Here is a 19,185-nt window from a genome sequence, read left to right on the forward strand (position 1 = left end):
AAGGCTAACTGCTATTCATATAAAGCAAGAGTATATTAACCTAAAATGAGTTCATCTAAGGGGGAAGAAATAGCTATTGGAATTGGAACAATTCTAGTTTCCCAAAATTTTTTAAAATGTGATGGTTCTGAAAAAGGGGGGAAGATTTCATAGTGACACCAGGAAATACTTCTTCACCGAATGGGTGATTGATCGATGGAATAAACTTCCACGCCAGGTGGTCGAGGCCAGTAGTGTACCTGACTTCAAAAGTCAATGGGACAAACAGGTGGGAGTGCTACAAAGTTATGCATGAAAGAGGGGCACACCAGGGAGGGAGGGTTCTTAAGTGGGCAGACTTGTTGGGCCGGCCCTCTTTTGCCGTCATACTCTATGTTTCTTTGATATTTAACAATACATTTACAAGGGAATAAGTAGCACCCAAAGACACAACCTGGTGATGCAGACCCAAAAAGGACTTGTGCCTACTCTGTTGCCTTGGACAAATCAGGAAAACCCAACAAATTTGAACCACAAAAGTTAACATCTTTAAATTGAAAATACAGTCTCAAAATCCAATTTCTATTATGTTCTAAGGTGAAAGTCACTATTAATGTTAGTCTAGAAGCTATAATCACAGGTTGAGAGTTTTCTAAAAAAAAGGTACACTCAAGGAGAATAAGGTCATAGTGGAATTAATTCTTTGAGGAAGTCTGATTACTTTGGGGAAATAAGATGGCGTCAGGAAGGTCAGCTGCTAACTGAGCTCTCTGGTCTCTCAGGATGGGCAAGAAAAGGAAGGCCAAGTTAAAGCGAGTACTTATCCACCCGGGACTAGGAAATTATCCAAACCTTTTTTAATCCCTGCTAAATTAACTGATTTCACCACATTCTCCAGCAACATATTCCAGAGTTTAATTAAAGGTTGTGTGAATAAACATTTTCTCTGGTTTGTTTTAAATCTACTACTCAGTAGCTTCATCAGATGCCCCCTAGTTCTAGTATTTTTCGAAAGAGTAAACAAGCAATTTACTACCTTTTCCACTCCATTCAGTATTTTATAGACCTTTATCATATCACCCCCGAACCGTCTCTTCTCCAAGCTGAAGAACCCTAACCGCTTTAATCTTACCTCATAGGGAAGTCATCCCATCCCTTTTATCTTTTTCATCATCCTTCTCTGAACCTTTTCTAATTCCACTATATTTGAGATACGGCGACCTGAATTGCACAAAGTATTTGAGGCAGCCATACCATAGAGTGATACAAAGGAATTATAATATTTTCATCTTTGTTTTCTATTCCATTCCTAATACAGTAGACTCTCAGTAAACTGGCACTCATGGGGATTGGTAGAATCCAGATAAATGTAGTTTCTGGTTTCTTGAGAGTTACTCAAATGTATTATGAGATTTTTGGCCCAAAAAATGGGCCAAAAATGGGGGGTCTCAGTTTATATTTAAGCTCCCCCTGAAGACCACTGTTGCTGCTGTCCTCCTACTCCAACTCCCCCCTCCAAGGCCACTAGCACTGCTATCCTCCACTGTATCCCCCCCCCCTCCGCGAGGCCATTGGTGGTGCTCGCCTCCCTTCACGCCCAAGATGATTGGTGCTGCTGTCCACGTCCTCCCCCCACTGACTGGAACAGTGCTTACCATACGCATGCCAGTGCTGAAAGAGCCTGGCATCGATATTATATACTGAGCCACTGCGGGGCCTTGAGTATTTGTGCATGCTCAAGGCTTTCTGGCTTCCGCCCTCTCCATCATTTTGTTCTTTATAATAGTCTCTACAATTTTGCCCGGCACTGATGTCTATAATTTCCTGAATCACCGCTGGAACCATTTGTAAAAATCGGCATCACATTGGCCACCTTCAAGTCTTCCAGATTACAGATTACTAATAGTAGCTTTTGTAAACTCATTTTTCTATTCTGTCAGCAATCTGGAATGTACTGTATACCATCCCATCTAGGCTTCCACGATGGCATTTTTAAATAATTTCCATGCGTGATTTTAAGTCCTAACCTTTGCTGCTGATCCATTCAGGTTCTTTTTAATCATTTCATCATAGTCGCCCTTTCAAAAATGAAATGCCACTACAGTAGATTTTTTTGTGATGTCACTCCAAATATCAGCTCAAATTTTATCATGTTATGATCACTGTTTCCCAGTGGATTCAACATATTTATCTCTCATACTATTCTTAAAGGTGACGGGTCTTAAGCGCGCGAGACAGACGCGCGCTGACAAACGAGCGCCGACAATTCAGCGCAGGACTTCATCGTGCCAAAGAAAAACCTTCTTTTAAAGGGCTCTGACGGTGGGTCTTGGTGGGGAACCCGCCACTCTACTTAATAAGGATCGTGCTGGCGTTGGGGGAGGGTATGGGGGGTGTAACCCCCCACATTATACTGAAAACTTAACTTTTTCCCTAAAAATAGAGAAAAAGTTAAGTTTACAGTATAATGTGGGGTTACAACCCCCCCAAAACCCCCCCAACGCCAGCACGATCCCTATTAAGTAGAGTGGGGGAGTTCCCCACCAAGACCCACCATCGGAGCCCTTTAAAAGAAGGTTTTTCTTCGGCGCAATGAAGTCCTGCGCTGAATTGTCGGCACTCGTTTGTCGGTGCACATCAGTTTCGTGCCCTTAAGATTATGAACCATTCCTAAAAGTTCTGAAGTTCATTTCTAATTGAAGTTAATATGGTAGGGAATTCCACAATACAGATGCTAAATAAAAATATGCTTCTTTTGGAATACTATATAATGTAACAGATATTCTCACACTCTCATATTATCACATGTGGGTGACATCATCCACAGAGCCTGGTATGAACAGTGCTAAAGTGTACTGTCACTTTAAGCATTAGCGAAACTTCGAGACTGCCCGCACTGCACACACACAAGTGCCTTCCTGCCCGATATCAGCTCATGGCTCCTCAGTTCTTTGTTTTCCGCGGAGCAAAGAAGTTGTGTCTGGACTCGGTCCATACATGTCGCCTACCCATCAAAGTTTCTTTTTTCCTTTGGCTCTTCTATTTCTTTTTCTTTTTTTAAGTTCCAAATTTTATTAAGGTTTGAAATTTACATTATGAAATCCAAACAGGAGAGAACATATGTTCAGAAAAATATATTCATAAATACAAACATATCAATTGCATAGGGTATATGAAAATTCATAGTAGCCATTCACCCCACCCACCCAACTGATATCCCCATTGCAGAGAGTGAATCACATACCAGCATCTATACCTCATTCATTCCTTCATCATACACTCAGAGTTTTATCCACATATTCTTGCATGGGCTGTCTTATGTTGAAGAAATGCTCCCTTAAGGTTCGATGCCTCCAACAAGAGAAGCTTTTTGGAGTGGTCATGGCCTCGGAGGATAATCAACACCTCCCTTGATGTCGGACTCAATTCCGTCATCAGGTAAACCTACTAAGAAGCCGTTCTTATCTCAATCGGCTTTGCAGGCATCATCTGAATCGAGTTCCTCGATGCATTCCAAGTGTCGACACAACACCACCTTCATTCTCCATCAGTGCAGGCTGTGTCAACTCTCAGGCGTGCCTCGTCATCAAGGTCACCAATGCCTCGACACCCTGCTGCACTAAATGTACCAGCTATTGAGCAATCAGTACCGGTGCAGTCCTTCCAGGCCCAGCTGAAGGAGTTTTTCCATCGGGAGTTAGCTGTACTGCTACAAAAGCAATTGGCTGCCATGCTTGTACCATCTCCCTCAGTACCGGCCCAGCTTGAGCATGACGCATTGAGGCCCCAAGGTACTGAACTTTGCTTTCTTGGCAAATCTCGGAGAGCATCAAGGTCTCAAGTTACCGATCCTCGTTCTTCTCTGGGTAAATCCACATTTAAAAGAGAATCAAGATCTCATGGTACTGGATCTCACTCTCCTTGATGCAAGTCAAGATCCACATACTCATGGCATCAAACTTCTTCATCATGGGGGAGACACAGGCACTAAGGTGTAATTACCTGCTGGACTTACTATTTGCTCAGGACTGCAGCGCTTTAACATCATCTAAGCTGGGACCGGGTTGCTGAATCCCTGCAGGCATCTGCGGAGACAGACGCCCGACGTCACGCGGGTCCTTTCTCCGAGGTAGAAAGGGACGCCGCGACTGCAGGAGACCGGGGAGACACAGGCACTAAGGTGTAATTACCTGCTGGACTTACTATTTGCTCAGGACTGCAGCGCTTTAACATCATCTAAGCTGGGACCGGGTTGCTGAATCCCTGCAGGCATCTGCGGAGACAGACGCCCGACGTCACGCGGGTCCTTTCTCCGAGGTAGAAAGGGACGCCGCGACTGCAGGAGACCGGGGAGACACAGGCACTAAGGTGTAATTACCTGCTGGACTTACTATTTGCTCAGGACTGCAGCGCTTTAACATCATCTAAGCTGGGACCGGGTTGCTGAATCCCTGCAGGCATCTGCGGAGACAGACGCCCGACGTCACGCGGGTCCTTTCTCCGAGGTAGAAAGGGACGCCGCGACTGCAGGAGACCGGGGAGACACAGGCACTAAGGTGTAATTACCTGCTGGACTTACTATTTGCTCAGGACTGCAGCGCTTTAACATCATCTAAGCTGGGACCGGGTTGCTGAATCCCTGCAGGCATCTGCGGAGACAGACGCCCGACGTCACGCGGGTCCTTTCTCCGAGGTAGAAAGGGACGCCGCGACTGCAGGAGACCGGGGAGACACAGGCACTAAGGTGTAATTACCTGCTGGACTTACTATTTGCTCAGGACTGCAGCGCTTTAACATCATCTAAGCTGGGACCGGGTTGCTGAATCCCTGCAGGCATCTGCGGAGACAGACGCCCGACGTCACGCGGGTCCTTTCTCCGAGGTAGAAAGGGACGCCGCGACTGCGGCGCGCGGCCGCAGGGCGCGGCCGCAGGGCGTGGCCAAAGGGGCGTGCCCTAAGGGGCACGTTTTGCCCCTTGGGAGCCCCTTGGAGACACTGGGAGAAACGGGAGAAACGTATGTAACTTTAACTTTAACTACAATATGGGGAAAAGAAAAGGGAAAGCAAAAGTGTCTACGCCTATCTTAATGGGTCCCATAGATAGACATTTAGTTCCATCCAGTGTACTCAGCCATAGCCAAGGAGCGAGTTCACTATCAGGAGCATCTCTGAGTCCTCCAGGTAGAACTCCACCACCTCCACCAGGTATTCCTGGTGAATTGGAGCCAAATCCGGGCTCCATTTTTCAGCCAGAGGAAATCTCTGAGCAACAGACATCACCCTTATTGTCTTATGGGGTGATGCCGAAAGCCTTATCTTTTCAAGATGAGGCTTTGGCTCCTAGAGATCCTAAGGCTGAACCTCAGGAAGTTACTTTAAAAGATGTTTGGTTAATTAATACTCGAATGGAGGGGTTATTAAGATCTGTGGTGACACAGAATGAAAAATTTTCAAAGGAAGTGATTGATAAGTTTGTGAATGTTGATTCAAACTTAAAGATTATAGAAAAATCTATTAGGTCAACAGAGTCCCAAATGTTTACTTTACAAGCAGTCTCCTCATCAGCTGTTAAGGATTTTCATATTACTCATTTGAAATTTGAAAAAATGGAGAACTTGCAGAGGGCAAAAAATCTACGTCTAGTCAATTTTCCCAAAACTCATTTGATTTCCCCTGAAATATTGGTTAAGAAATATTTTAAGGAAGTTCTGGGAATGGCTGACATAGAAAATTTGCCTTTAACTAATCTATATTATATTCCTCAGAAGAAAAAAGTTTCCATAGAACCGGGTATAGATCAGTTGGAACAGATTGATTTTGATTTAACTGGTTTCTTAGAGGACTCACAGGATATAATCCAAACTAGATCTACACTCTTAATAACATGTACGAGAGAAATAGATAAATCCTTAATAATGAAAGCTTATTTTCAGAATAAACAAACAAAATTTTGTGGAGACAATGTATTAATATTTCCAGATGTGGCCCAAGCAACACAATTAAGAAGAAAATCTTTTTTGGTTTTGAAATCTAGGGTATTAGCTTTAGGAGCCACATTTTATTTAAAATTTCCCTGTAAATGTTTGATTAAATTTCAGGAAAATGAATATGTTTATTGGGACTCAATGCAGTTAGAACAATTTTTACAACGTCATGAAACAAGTTTACCTTCTTCTCTCACCACATAATTAATAATTTGGAGTTTTTGATTTGTATTTATACACCAGAATGATTGATCTTTATTGATCAGGATTATATTTAAATATGTCTGTTTCATTTACCTGTTTTCTCTCTCAAATTATGTGGACTAGAGGAAATTATATAGAAGAACCTTTAGTAGGTTATAACATTTGTATTTATGTTTCTGTAAAATTCCTTTTCTTTTCTTATTATTTGTATAAATGATAATGTAAAATCTTGAAAATAAAATAAAAAAAAAAAAAAAAAACTTCTTCATCATCTTCTTCTGAATGGTTTAGGCATGCTCTTAGTTGTTCTTAGTAACATAGAAACATAGAAAAAGCGGCAGAAAAGGGCTATAGCCCACCAAGTCTGCCCATTCCAAGTATCCCCCCCCCCCTGAATTTACTCCCTTAAAGATCCCACAAGAGTATCCCATTTTTTCTTAAAATCCGTCACGCTGCTGGCCTTTATCACCTGGAGTGGGAGTCTGTTCCAATGATCCACCACTCTTTCGGTGAAGAAGTACTTCCTGGAGTCGCCATGAAACTTCCCTCCCCTGATTTTCAGCGGATGCCCTCTGGTGGTCGAGGGTCCCATGAGCCAGAAGATATCATCTTCTGACTCGATGCGTCCCTTGATATATTTATACGTTTCAATCATATTTCCCCGTTCTCTTCTTTCCTCGAGTGAATACAGTCGCAACTTCTTTAGTCTTTCTTCATACGGGAGATCCTTGAGCCCCATGACCATCCTGGTGGCCGTTCGCTGAACCGACTCGATCCTCAGCACGTCCTTTCGGTAGTGTGGTCTCCAAAACTGAACACAGTACTCCAAGTGTGGCCTCACCATGGCTCTGTACAACGGCATCATAACTTCAGGTCTCCTGCTGACGAAACCTCTGCGGATACACCCCAATATTTGTCTTGCCTTGGAGGAAGCCTTCTCCACTTGATTGGCAACTTCCATGTCTTCGCTAATGATCACTCCTAGATCGCGTTCCTCCGTGGTCCTAACCAAGGTCTCACCATTTAGTACATAAGTTCTACGCGGGTTTCTCTTGCCCAAGTGCATTATCTTGCATTTTTTAGCATTGAAGCCTAGCTGCCAAGTATTTGACCATTGTTCCAGCAGCAGTAGGTCGTGTGTCATATTATCAGGTAATAAGCTTTTGCCTACTATGTTGCAAAGTTTGGCGTCGTCGGCGAACAGTGATACCCTTCCTCTAAGTCCTTGCGTCATATCTCTTATGAATAAGTTGAATAGAATCGGGCCCAGGACCGATCCCTGCGGCACTCCACTGATCACGTCCGACGCTTCAGATGGGGTACCGTTCACCACCACCTTCATCATATTCCCCAGGCTAAGAATCATAGATCTCTATCTTCTCCTTCATACAGGGAGTCACCTGGAGTTGGGCAGGTGGATTCAAATCTCTCTATTCACCATGACACTGATCTTGAGCCTGAATTATCTGCTCCAGAATCATAAGGAATCCCATCAGATTCATCTCCTCCTCTGCCCAGGCGCAGATCGCTCCTGAAGGTCTATCTTTCACAAAATTCATACGGCAGATGGGCAAAGCTTTGCCAGTTAAATTGGTGTCAGACTCTGTGCCGAGAGCAGAGCTCCTTGAAACATTGGATTTTGATGACGTTCCTAAAGAACTCCTCAAGTTACCATGCCACAATTTACTCGACGAGGCTATGTTTAAGAACTGGGAGACTCCCCTTACTTTTCCCATAGCACCTAGGAAAATTGACTCCGTATATAGAATTCAGTCATGTCCAGGCTTTGATAAGCCACAGCTGTAACACCAGTCTTTGCTGGTTGAGTCTGTGCTTAAAAAGTCATACAGCACACGAGTGTATGCCAGTGCGCCACCAGGTTGAGAGGGTTACACATTAGATAAGTTTGGCCGCTACCTTTTCCAGAATTCTATGTTAGCCAGCAGGGTGCTCAGCTATAACTTCTTTATGTCATTCTATATGAAGTATCTCATGAAGAGACTTAGTGATTTTGAGCAGTATATTCCATCTGATCGTCTTCTGGAGTTTCAGGAAACTACTCATAATCTTCTTCAAACCAGAAAGTTCATGGCTAGAACTGCTTTTGATGTATTTGATGTAACACTCAGAGCATCGGCTATGTCTATAGCCATGAGATGTCTAGCCATTGCTTCGAGTCTGTGACATTGACATCAACCTTCAAGATTGCCTGGCAAACATTCCTTGTCTGGGTGATGAGTTGTTTGAATGGGTGGAGTAGAATGGGTACAAGTGGATCAATTTTTCACTCCATCAAAAATTACAAAGACTAGGGGGCACTCGATGAAGTTACAGGGAAATACTTTTTTAAAACCAATAGGAGGAAAGTTTTTTTTCACTCAGAGAATAGTTAAGCTCTGGAACGCATTGCCAGAGGATGTGGTAAGAGCAGAGAGCACAGCTGGTTTTAAGAAAGGTTTGGATAAGTTCCTGGAGGAAATGTCCATAGGCTGTTATTGAGAAAAACATGGGGGAATCAGTAGCATGGAATATTGCTACACCTTGGGTTTTGGCCAGGTACTAGTGACCTGGATTGGCCACCGTGAGAACGAGCTATTAGGCTTGATGGACCATTGGTCTGACCCAGTAAGGCTATTCTTATGTTCTTATAAAGTCAAGGATGAGACACAAAGACTTACTTGATGTGAGCAGAGCTGGGCCACTTTAGCCTTGTCTAAGAAGACTCAGCTTCTAGGTCTTGCCAGAAACAATCTTATACTTCTTACAAGAGGTCTTATCAGAAACAATCTTATACTTCTTACAAGAGACATTATTCAGCAACCTCGTACTCTTCTAAACCTCCACCACAGAAGAGGCAAAAGACTCAGAAAGCTCAATCTTCTGCCCCACAAAAATCAACCCAGTATTTTTGACATGCTGTTAGAGAGTAGCCACCATTCTTCCTACTCAGCCTCCTCCCCAACCTATTGGAGGTCGTCTTCTCTTGTACTATCGACATTGGACTCTCATCACAATGGACAGAGGATTACTCTCTATGTTTCATCAGCATTCCTCCAGGCAACCCTCCAAGAGAGTCCTCTTTCACATCTCAACAGGTGTCCCTTCTTCTTATTCAGGAAATTTAAGCCCTACTTCAACTCAATGCCATAGAGTCAGTTCTCTTTATCCAGAAAAAAACAGGGGTTCTACTCAAGGTATTTCCTAATTTCAAAGAAGACGGCATCCATCCAAGGGTCATCAAGGAACTGAAAAGGACCATAGCTGAACTGCTTCAACTAATGGCCAATCTGTCAATCAAATCGGGAAAGATTCCGGAAAACTGGAAGGTGGCGAATGTTAAATCGATCTTCAAGAAAGGTTCGAAGAGAGATCCGGGGAACTACAGACCGGTGAGTCTGACCTCAGTACCGGGAAAGATGGTAAAGTCACTGATAAAGGACAGCATCATTGATCACCTTGACGGACACGGGCTGATAAGGACCAGTCAGCACGGTTTTAGCAAAGGCAGATCATGTTTGACGAACTTGCTGCACTTCTTTGAGGAAGTAAACAGACAGACAGACAAGGGCGATCCGGTCGACATTGTATATCTGGATTCTCAGAAGGCGTTCGACAAGGTTCCGCATGAACGACTACTTCGGAAAATTGCAAGCCATGGAATTGAGGGTGAAATACTCACGTGGATTAAAAACTGGCTGGAGCATAGGAAACAGAGAGTGGGGGGGGGGTAAATGGACAATACTCGGACTGGAAAAGCGTCACCAGTGGGGTGCCGCAGGGTTCGGTGCTTGGACCTGTGCTCTTTAACATCTTTATAAATGATCTAGACATAAGTACGACGAGCGAGGTGATTAAATTTGCGGATGATACGAAGTTATTCAGAGTAGTAAAGACGCAGGGGGATTGCGAAGATCTGCAACGTGACATAATCAAGCTTGAGGAATGGGCATTGACATGGCAGATGAGGTTCAACGTAGATAAGTGTAAAGTGATGCATGTCGGTAACAAAAATCTCATGCACGAATACAGGATGTCCAGGGCGGTACTTGGAGAGACCTCCCAGGAAAGGGACTTAGGAGTTCTGATCGACAAGTTGATTAAGCCGTCCACACAATGTGCGGCGGCAGCAAAAAGGGCAAACAGAATGCTAGGAATGATAAAGAAGGGGATCATGAACAGATCAGAGAAGGTTATCATGCCGCTGTACCGGGCCATGGTACACCCTCACCTGGAGTACTGCGTCCAGCACTGGTTGCCATACATGAAGAAGGACACGGTACTACTCGAAAGGGTCCAGAGAAGAGCAACTAAGATGGTTAAGGGGCTGGAGGAGCTGCAGTACAGCGAAAGATTAGAGAAACTGGGCCTCTTCTCCCTCGAACAGAGGAGATTGAGAGGGGACATGATCGAAACATTCAAGGTACTGAAGGGGATAGACTTAGTAGATAAGGACAGGTTGTTCACCCTCTCCAAGGTAGGGAGAACAAGAGGGCACTCTCTAAAGTTGAAAGGGGATAGATTCTGTACAAACGTAAGGAAGTTCTTCTTCACCCAGAGAGTGGTAGAAAGCTGGAACGCTCTTCCAGAGGCTGTTATAGGGGAAAACACCCTCCAAGGATTCAAGACAAAGTTAGAGAAGTTCCTGCTGAACAAGAACGTGCGCTGGTAGGGCTAGTCTCAGTTAGGGTGCTGGTCTTAGACCAGAGGGCCACCGCGTGAGCGGACTGCTGGGCATGATGGACCACTGGTCTGACTCAGCAGTGGCAATTCTTATGTTCTTATGTTAAGGATTCTTCTTGATGTCGACCAAGCAGTAGAGAATAGTTGGATGAGGGGAGCAGCTGAGTTACCGTTCAAAATCTGGTGTAGGATACATGAAGTTTTGAAGATTATTCGGAATGATATTGGGAGCCAGTGTAGATGTCTGATGAAGGTTGTGATTGAATCATATTTCTTTAATTTGTAGATTAGGCTAACAGCTGTGTTCTGGATGAGCTGCAGTTTGTTGATAGGGTTAAATGACTAATGCTCTTCTTTCCATCCCTATTAATACTTGGAATACTTGGGTTTGGACGTCCAAGATGGCATTTTAAAACAACATCCATGTCTGATTTAAAGTCCTAACCTCTGCAGCTGATCCTTTCAACTTCTTTTTAACCACTTTCCTCATTTTATCATATTTGCTCTTTTGAAAATTAAATGTTGTAACAGTAGATTTCCTTAATGAATTCACTTAATATGCTCAAATTTGATCATGTTATGATCACTGTTTCCTAGCAGATCCAACATCATTATCTCTCATACTAAGCCCCTGCATTCCACTAAGAGCTAGATCTAAAATACCGCCCCTTCTTGTTGGTTCCTGGATCAGTTGCTTCAAGAAAAAGCCATTTATTACATCTAGAAATTTGTACCTTCCTAGCAATCCCTGATATGATATTTATGCCAGGCTTCAAAACCTTCAAAAAAGAAACAAAAACCCTACTATTCAAAAAATACTTTAAACTAAACTAACACAACCAGACTTGACCCAAGCACCACCTACAACACTCCCTAATCCTTACCATCTTAGTAAATTTCCAGACTACTTCTTGTATATCTCCAATTGACCTAATACCAGATATGTAATATGTAATACTATAAACTTTAATAATGTAATCCGCCTTGAACCGCAAGGTAATGGCGGAACAGAAATCACTAATGTAATGTAATTTAATATTGGGGTTATTGAAATCAAACTAATCAAAAACATAAGGAAACTTGAAAATTATAAAATCCAAACTACTTAAAGTTCCCAATTAATTTTCAGAAGCTATTGAACATAGGAGGAAACCACTCAATAGTGGAGACAAAAAAAAAGACCTCAGACTGCAAATGCCCATACCTAAATTTAGATGTAAATGTCCTTATTCTATACCTCATGCGTAATTTTTAAAAATGACCCACCCATGATCTGCTCATTTCTGTGCCCCCTTTTTTGTCTCGTGCATAAAATTATTCGTAACTTGTGAGCAATTTTAATTACTAACACAACAAAAAATGTGTCCACATTAACCCCCTCTTCTACAAAGCCGCACTAGTGGCTGCCGCGCGGCAACAGCCCTGAAGCCCTTTAAATCTTTATGGGCTTTGGGGCCATTACCGCACGGCAGCTGCTAGCGTGGCTTTGTAGAAGAGGAGGTAAATTTGTTAACATAAGAATAGTTTTACTGGATCAGGCTAATGGTCGATCTAGCCCAATATCCCGTCTTCACGGAGGCCAATCCAAGTCAGAAGTACCTGGCAAAAGCTCATATAGTAGCAGCATTCCGTGCCACCGATCTAGGGCAAGCAGTGGCTATACTGAACCAACCATTCAGTCAAAAATATTATTAAATAAAGGGACTTCCCAATCTAAAAGGAACTCAACTAGAGAGAAAAAATTCTCTTCAGTCTGAGCTACAGTTTTTTTCATTGACCCTCAGCCAGAAAAAGACCCGAGATGAAAAACTCCCATATAGAGAGAAAAAGTTCTCAGGTCAAAAATCTGGCTGATATTTTCAAAGGGTTCACAAGAGCCACTGAAAACAAACTGTAAATCAATTGAAGAAAATTTAGACTTAATAGCAGTATGATAGTGATGACCGGGAATTCGTTCATACTGTAATCATCCCGTGGGTCTGAGATGCCCTTTTCTCCAGCTTATCTGCATGCATCAGATCCTCTAGGCTGGCTGCTAGAGATTAACCTTGTTTCTTTAAGATTTGTTCAGTATCTGGTTTGATAGATGGGAAGGTGAGCCTTGGGTCTTCAGGTGGGTGTGCTCTGTGTTTCTTTCACCAGCGATGAGATGGGTAGGAGTAAAGTTGACCAGCTGCAAGACCTGGGCCCCGATGATGTTTCTCCATCCAAATATAGCAATTGCTCTGAGCAACTCCAGGAAAAGTAGGCGCACACTCTGCTCGGCACAGATGTGCATTGTAAGTTCCATGGCTTCCCTGTAGTACTGCTCCCCGAGCAGCTTTACCACATTCTGCACTGCTGCTGCCATCTTCCTGTCCCCAAGAAGGATAAATAGTTACATCAGAGTGCTCTAGAACTCTAGCTGCACTTATTCATCATTGGCCCTTGGCTGAAAATCTGCTTGTGGGTCCATCCTTTAAGCACAGCAGGGATTCTTAAAATTAGATTCTTAAAGGTTAAGTTCTTGTTCTCTAGTCACAAGTATTCATTTGTTTCTAGTAAGACATAAGACATTCTAGAAAGACATTATATAAGAGGCGCCTAAAGTTATGCATCTATGTTAATTAGTAAATTGGCTCAAAACTGAGAACAATAAAAATTAATTGGGTGATAGGCGCCTAACAGTAAAGTAGGTGTGGCTAGGGGTGGAGAGTGACTTAGGCGCTACTGGGCGCAATTCTCTAAAGGACTTCGACGCCAATAATGTAGTCCTTTAAAATCCTGACGTACATTACAGGCACCTAAGTTTTAAGTTAGGCGCCATTAAGCGTTATTCTGTAATGGGCGCATAAGAGTGATTGACTTGTGATAGGTGCCATATTTATAGGTACCTATCTTTTTACAGAATCCGGCCCTTCGTGCTTTTGTTTTGCACAGGAAAACGAGAAACTGATTCCATAGTTGGGATGGCTAATTCTAATTTCTGCTTCACAGAAACAATAAAAAAAACATTTAACAGACTGAAATCACTCCTGATTACTGGTGCTACCTGTTTTATAAACATTCATACATAGGGAAATTGACTGACGTGAGAGTATTCTGAACTGAACATGTGAAACATACTCAGTGACTGGAGGAAAGGTAGGCTTGGATTCCTGTTTAAAGATGAATGTTTTTTCCCCTTTTTTATCTATTTTTGGTTTCAGGTCAGTAGTCATGTCTATACAACACATATTTCTTACCTGGAAATCTACAATGAGTGTGGTTATGATCTGCTGGATCCAAGACACGAAGCCTCAAAATTGGAAGACTTGCCGTGAGTAATCAAAAAAGAATATGACAAGAATTACTAAACTCAGTGAATTGCAACACAGTTTGGGCTAGCCTAAGTTACAATGCATAAATTCTCAGCTATTGTAGTGTCTGTCAGAGGAAAACAAGCTTCACTTACAAAAACCTTATGTAGAAAGAGTTTCTAAACTATGTACAGTGTATATAGGCAACTTTGTATGTAGGCAAAAACAAACCAGAAAGATTATGACAGGTCCTTTACTCTCTTGCACTACCACTTTTTCTATTCTTTTGACTTAGTTATTTACCTCACAAACAAATTGTACTGCCGCTCTCATTCTCCTCAACATATTACACTTTCTTTGAGAACAAGCAGACCTTAAATTCTCATATCCGGGTGATGACATCCATCAGAGCCTGGCTTAGAGCTAACTAGCTCTAAAAATAGACATTTTTAGCAGCGCTGTACCATGCATGGAAACGCTTTTAAAACAGATAATAGTGATATTTCTGGAATCCTGTGGATTACAGGTCCCGAGGCAACATGGATTCACTAGAGGCAGGTTTTGTCAGATAAATCTGATTTCTTTTACTGGGTGACCAGCGAATTGAATAAAGGGAGTGCACTAGATGTGGTGTGTTTAGATTTTAGCAAAGCCTTTGACAGTATTCCAAACAGGCATCTAATAGATAAAATGAGTACCCTCGGTATGGGCCCCAAAGTGAAGGACTGGGTCAGGAACTGGTTGAGTGGAAGGAAGCAGAGAGTAATAGTCAATGGAGATCTCACTGACGAAAGAGATGTTACCAGTGGTGTACCTCAAGGTTCGGTTCTTGGGCCTGTTCTTTTTAACATTTTTGTAAGCAATATTGTTGAAGGGCTGTCAACTAAGATTTGCCTCTTTGTGGATGTTACCAAAATCTGCAATAGAGTAGACACCCTGGATGGTGTGAATAACATGAAGAAAGACCTGGTGAAGCTTAAAGAAAGGTCTGAAATTTGGCAGCTAAGATTTAATGCTAAGAAATGCAAGGTCATGCATTTGGGATGCAAAAATCTGAGGGAACAGTACAGTTTCATGAGAACATAAGAACTGCCGCTGCTGGGTCAGACCAGTAGTCCATCGTGCCCAGAAGTCCGTTCACACGGCGGCCCCAAGGACAAAAACCAGTGCTCTAAATGAGTCCAACCTCTCCTGCATACGTTCCAGTTTAGAAGGAACTTGCCCAACTTTGTCTTGAATCCCTGGAGGGTGTTTTCCCCTATAACAGACTCCGGAAGAGCGTTCAGGGGTGAAGAACTTTTATGCATGAAAAAGGAGCAGGACTTGGGTGTGATAGTATGTGACGATCTTAACGTAGCCAAATGGGTTGAAAAGGCGATGGTGAAATCTAGAAGGATGCTAGGGTGCATAGGGAGATGTATGGCCAGTAGGAAAAAGGAGGTATTGATGCCCCTGTATAAGACTCTGGTGAGACCTCATTTGGAATATTTTGTACAATTCTGGAGATATAAAAAGGATGGAGTCAGTCAAGAGGATGGCTACTAAAATGGTGTGTGGTCTTCATGATAAGACGTAAGGGGACAGACTTAAAAATCTCAATATGTATATTTTGGAGGAAAGGTGGGAGAGGGGAGTTTTGATAGAGATGTTTAAATACTTATGTGGCATAAATATGCAAAGGAAGCCCTGGAATGAGATGACATAGAATGAAGTTAAGAGGTGATAGACTCAGGAGTAATCTAAGGAGATACTTTTTTTTACAGGAAAGGGTGATAGATGTGTGGAATAGTCTCCCAGTAGAGGTGGTGGAGAGAAAGACTGTATTTGAATTCAAGAAAGTGTGGGACAGTCACATGGAATCTCTTAGGGAAAGGAGGAGATAGTGGATGCTGTGGATGGGCAGACTGGATAGGTTATTTGGCCTTTACATTGCTGTCTTCATGTTTCTATGCTTCTGTGTCTGACACACAAGCAGAGGTTCCCCAGTCCTATTTTTTTCATGGAACTGAGAGGACACGTTTTCCATTCTTTCCTTGGGAATTTCTTATGTGCAGTTGAGTGCCTTCATTCAGGTTCCTAATTTAGTTTTTTCTTTAGAAACATAGAAACATAGAAAGATGACGGCAGAAAAGGGCTACAGCCCATCAAGTCTGCCCACTCTTCTGTCCCACCCCATCAAGTCTGAGTGCTAATGACCCAGTTCCTTAGCTCGACCCCCGTAGGGATCCCACGTGGATGTCCCATTTATTTTTAAAGTCGAGTACACTGGTGGCCTTGACCACTTGCACCGGAAGTTTGTTCCAGTGATCTACTACCCTTTCTGTAAAGAAATACTTCCTGGTGTCACCATTAAATTTCCCTCCTCTGAGTTTGAACGGGTGCCCCCTTGTGACCGAGGGTCCCCTGGGGAAGAATATATCGCTTTCCGCCTCGACACGACCTGTGATGTACTTAAACGTCTCAATCATGTCTCCCCTTTCTCTACGCTCCTCAAGAGTGTAGAGATGCAGTTTGTCCAGTCTTTCCTCGTATGGGAGACTCTTGAGTCTGGAGACCATTCTAGTGGCCATTCGTTGGACTGACTCAGCTCTAAGCACATCTTTTTGGTAGTGTGGTCTCCAAAATTGCACACAATATTCCAGGTGAGGTCTCACCATGGTTCTGTACAGCGGCATTATGACTTCAGGTTGACGGCTGATGAAGCCTCTATTGATACATCCCAACATTTGCCTTGCCTTGGATGAGGACTGCTCCACTTGTTTGGCAGCCTTCATGTCTGAACTGACGATCACACCCAAGTCCCGTTCTTCTGAAGTCCTAGCTAGTGTTTCTCCATTCAAGGTGTAAGTTTTGCATGGATTTCCGCAGCCGAGATGCATGACCTTACATTTCTTAGCGTTGAAGCCCAGCTGCCATGTCGAGGACCAGTTTTCCAACGTGATCAGATCCTGCGTCATACTATCCTTAAGATTGTTTTCACTTACTATATTACACAGTTTGGTGTCGTCGGCGAACAGTGTTACTTTACCCTGAAGCCCTTGGGTCAAGTCTCTTATGAATATGTTGAAAAGAGATGGTCCCAGGACCGAGCCCTGCGGCACTCCGCTAGTTACCTCCGATGTCTCAGAGAGGGTGCCGTTGACCACCACCCTCTGAAGTCTTCCACTCAGCCAATCATTGACCCATGCAGTTAGCTTCTCGCCTAGACCCATCGACTTCATCTTGTTTAATAGTCTGCGGTGCGGGACACTGTCAAACGCTTTGCTGAAATCCAAGTACACTATGTCCACCAGTGTCTAAAAGAACAAAGAAAGAGCCCAGGTATTCTACAGTCAAAGAATGGAAGTCCAGACACAAAAGGAAAAACTGGAATGAAATGATCATGACAAGGCGTTTATTAAGACAAGTAAAATAAAAAAAAAAATATATATATAAAAAGATCTCCACTTTATGAATGACTGACATGTGATGTAATACGGACCCTACATGGTCCGTGTTTCGTTAAAAGGCCTTCTTCAGGGGTCCTAGTGGGAAGAATTGATGAAGCATGAGAAATAGCTAGATGAACATATGAAGGTGAACTGAGGCCAGCAAGTGTGGTAGTGCACTCAGGTATTGGAGGCTACCGCAAGTGAAAGTGGAGGTGAGCTAAGTGAATCTGAGAATGGAAATAAGTGAGGAAGTGCTATAAAAATGTTATATGGATGGTGAACATGAAAACAAATCTGAAAAAGACATGGGAAGCTAAAGGCTGTGAAAAACACAGTGAATCAAAAAGCCAGAAAATGAACAAAATACCAATGCCGATAGAACACGTGGATCAACCTAAATGGAAGAACCCATTAGGGAGACATCCATATGAAAAACATATGTGGGGGACATACATACCAGGCCAGTATTCACTCAGTGGTGTCAAAGATATGAATAAAACCTACAGAATGTCAAGGTTATTAGATTAAAACAAACCTAAAGCATATCTGGTTAATACATATAACTAATACATAAAAAGAAGCCTGATCGTGAAGCTGAATACATGAAAACAACAAAACTGAAATGCATCCACATGAAAAACCTTACAATAACTATCCATGAGATGCCATGGACCGATACATAAAAAGGCAGTTTAACTAATACATAAAGAAGAGCTGAATGGTAAAGAAGATAGGGACAGAAACATGCATGCATAAAAACAACAACAATAAAATGCATACGCATGAAATCCATAGAATCCATACAATAAAAATCCATGAAACAGTCCACCTAGAGTGCATTGATACATAAAAATAAAAACCTTAGATAGTGGCATAAAATACATGAAATACCGCATGAGAACATAAAAATGTATAAAAGACAATCAGAACGGAACAATAATAATCTCAGTAATCATGAATGGAAAATTCCATCAGGGGCATAAAAAACGTGTTATGCATGTAAAACCCCATTACACACTAGGGGCTCCTTTTACTAAGCTGCGATAGCGTTTTTAGCGCACGCTAAACCAGCGCTACACGGCTAGAACTAACGCCAGGTCAATGCTGGCGTTAGCGTCTAGTGTGCGCTAAAACTGCTATCGCAGCTTAGTAAAAGGAGCCCTAGGTTTATGGATCGTCAGAAAGTGCATGATGTGTGTGCGCTAAAACCTTGGGTGCACCAGAGAGGCAAATTATAAAAAATGCAAAACAACATATAAAATACAAACACAATGTAGGGAAACAGGGACCATTGAAATCAGCGATTAAATAATGCATATCTGGTAATTAGCGCCAACAGCTAAGAGAAGTGCATAATGTAGTCTACTGAAAGCAACCAAGTGAACCAATGACTGTGATAGTGAGAATGTAAATCAATGATTTGAAAAGGACGTGAAAAATGTATATAAGAACATTGGACTTGGCTTCTCCAAAACTAAATCAGAACAAGTGGACATCTGAAGGGCTGTGAAGCTGCACAAATGGAAAGAAGCTAAGTGGATGAAACAAGAGTAGGTGTGCAGGTACTTATCATAGGGAAAGTATATATGTGATCAAGGTGTGTGCCGAAAAGGGACCTCAGAAAAGCCC

General features: G+C 42.7%; 1 protein-coding gene across 1 annotated transcript in view; it reads left to right on the forward strand.

Annotated features, from left to right (window-relative positions):
• The window catches only part of KIF6 (kinesin family member 6), a 511,469-nt gene that overhangs the window by 92,966 nt on the left and 399,318 nt on the right, over nt 1-19,185 (forward strand). The window contains exon 5 of the mRNA XM_033938641.1: nt 14,036-14,145. Coding sequence (XP_033794532.1) covers nt 14,036-14,145 — 110 coding nt within the window. The remainder of the gene's footprint in view (nt 1-14,035; nt 14,146-19,185) is intronic.

This window comes from Geotrypetes seraphini, chromosome 3, assembly GCF_902459505.1.
Source record: "Geotrypetes seraphini chromosome 3, aGeoSer1.1, whole genome shotgun sequence".
NCBI lineage: Eukaryota > Metazoa > Chordata > Amphibia > Gymnophiona > Dermophiidae > Geotrypetes > Geotrypetes seraphini.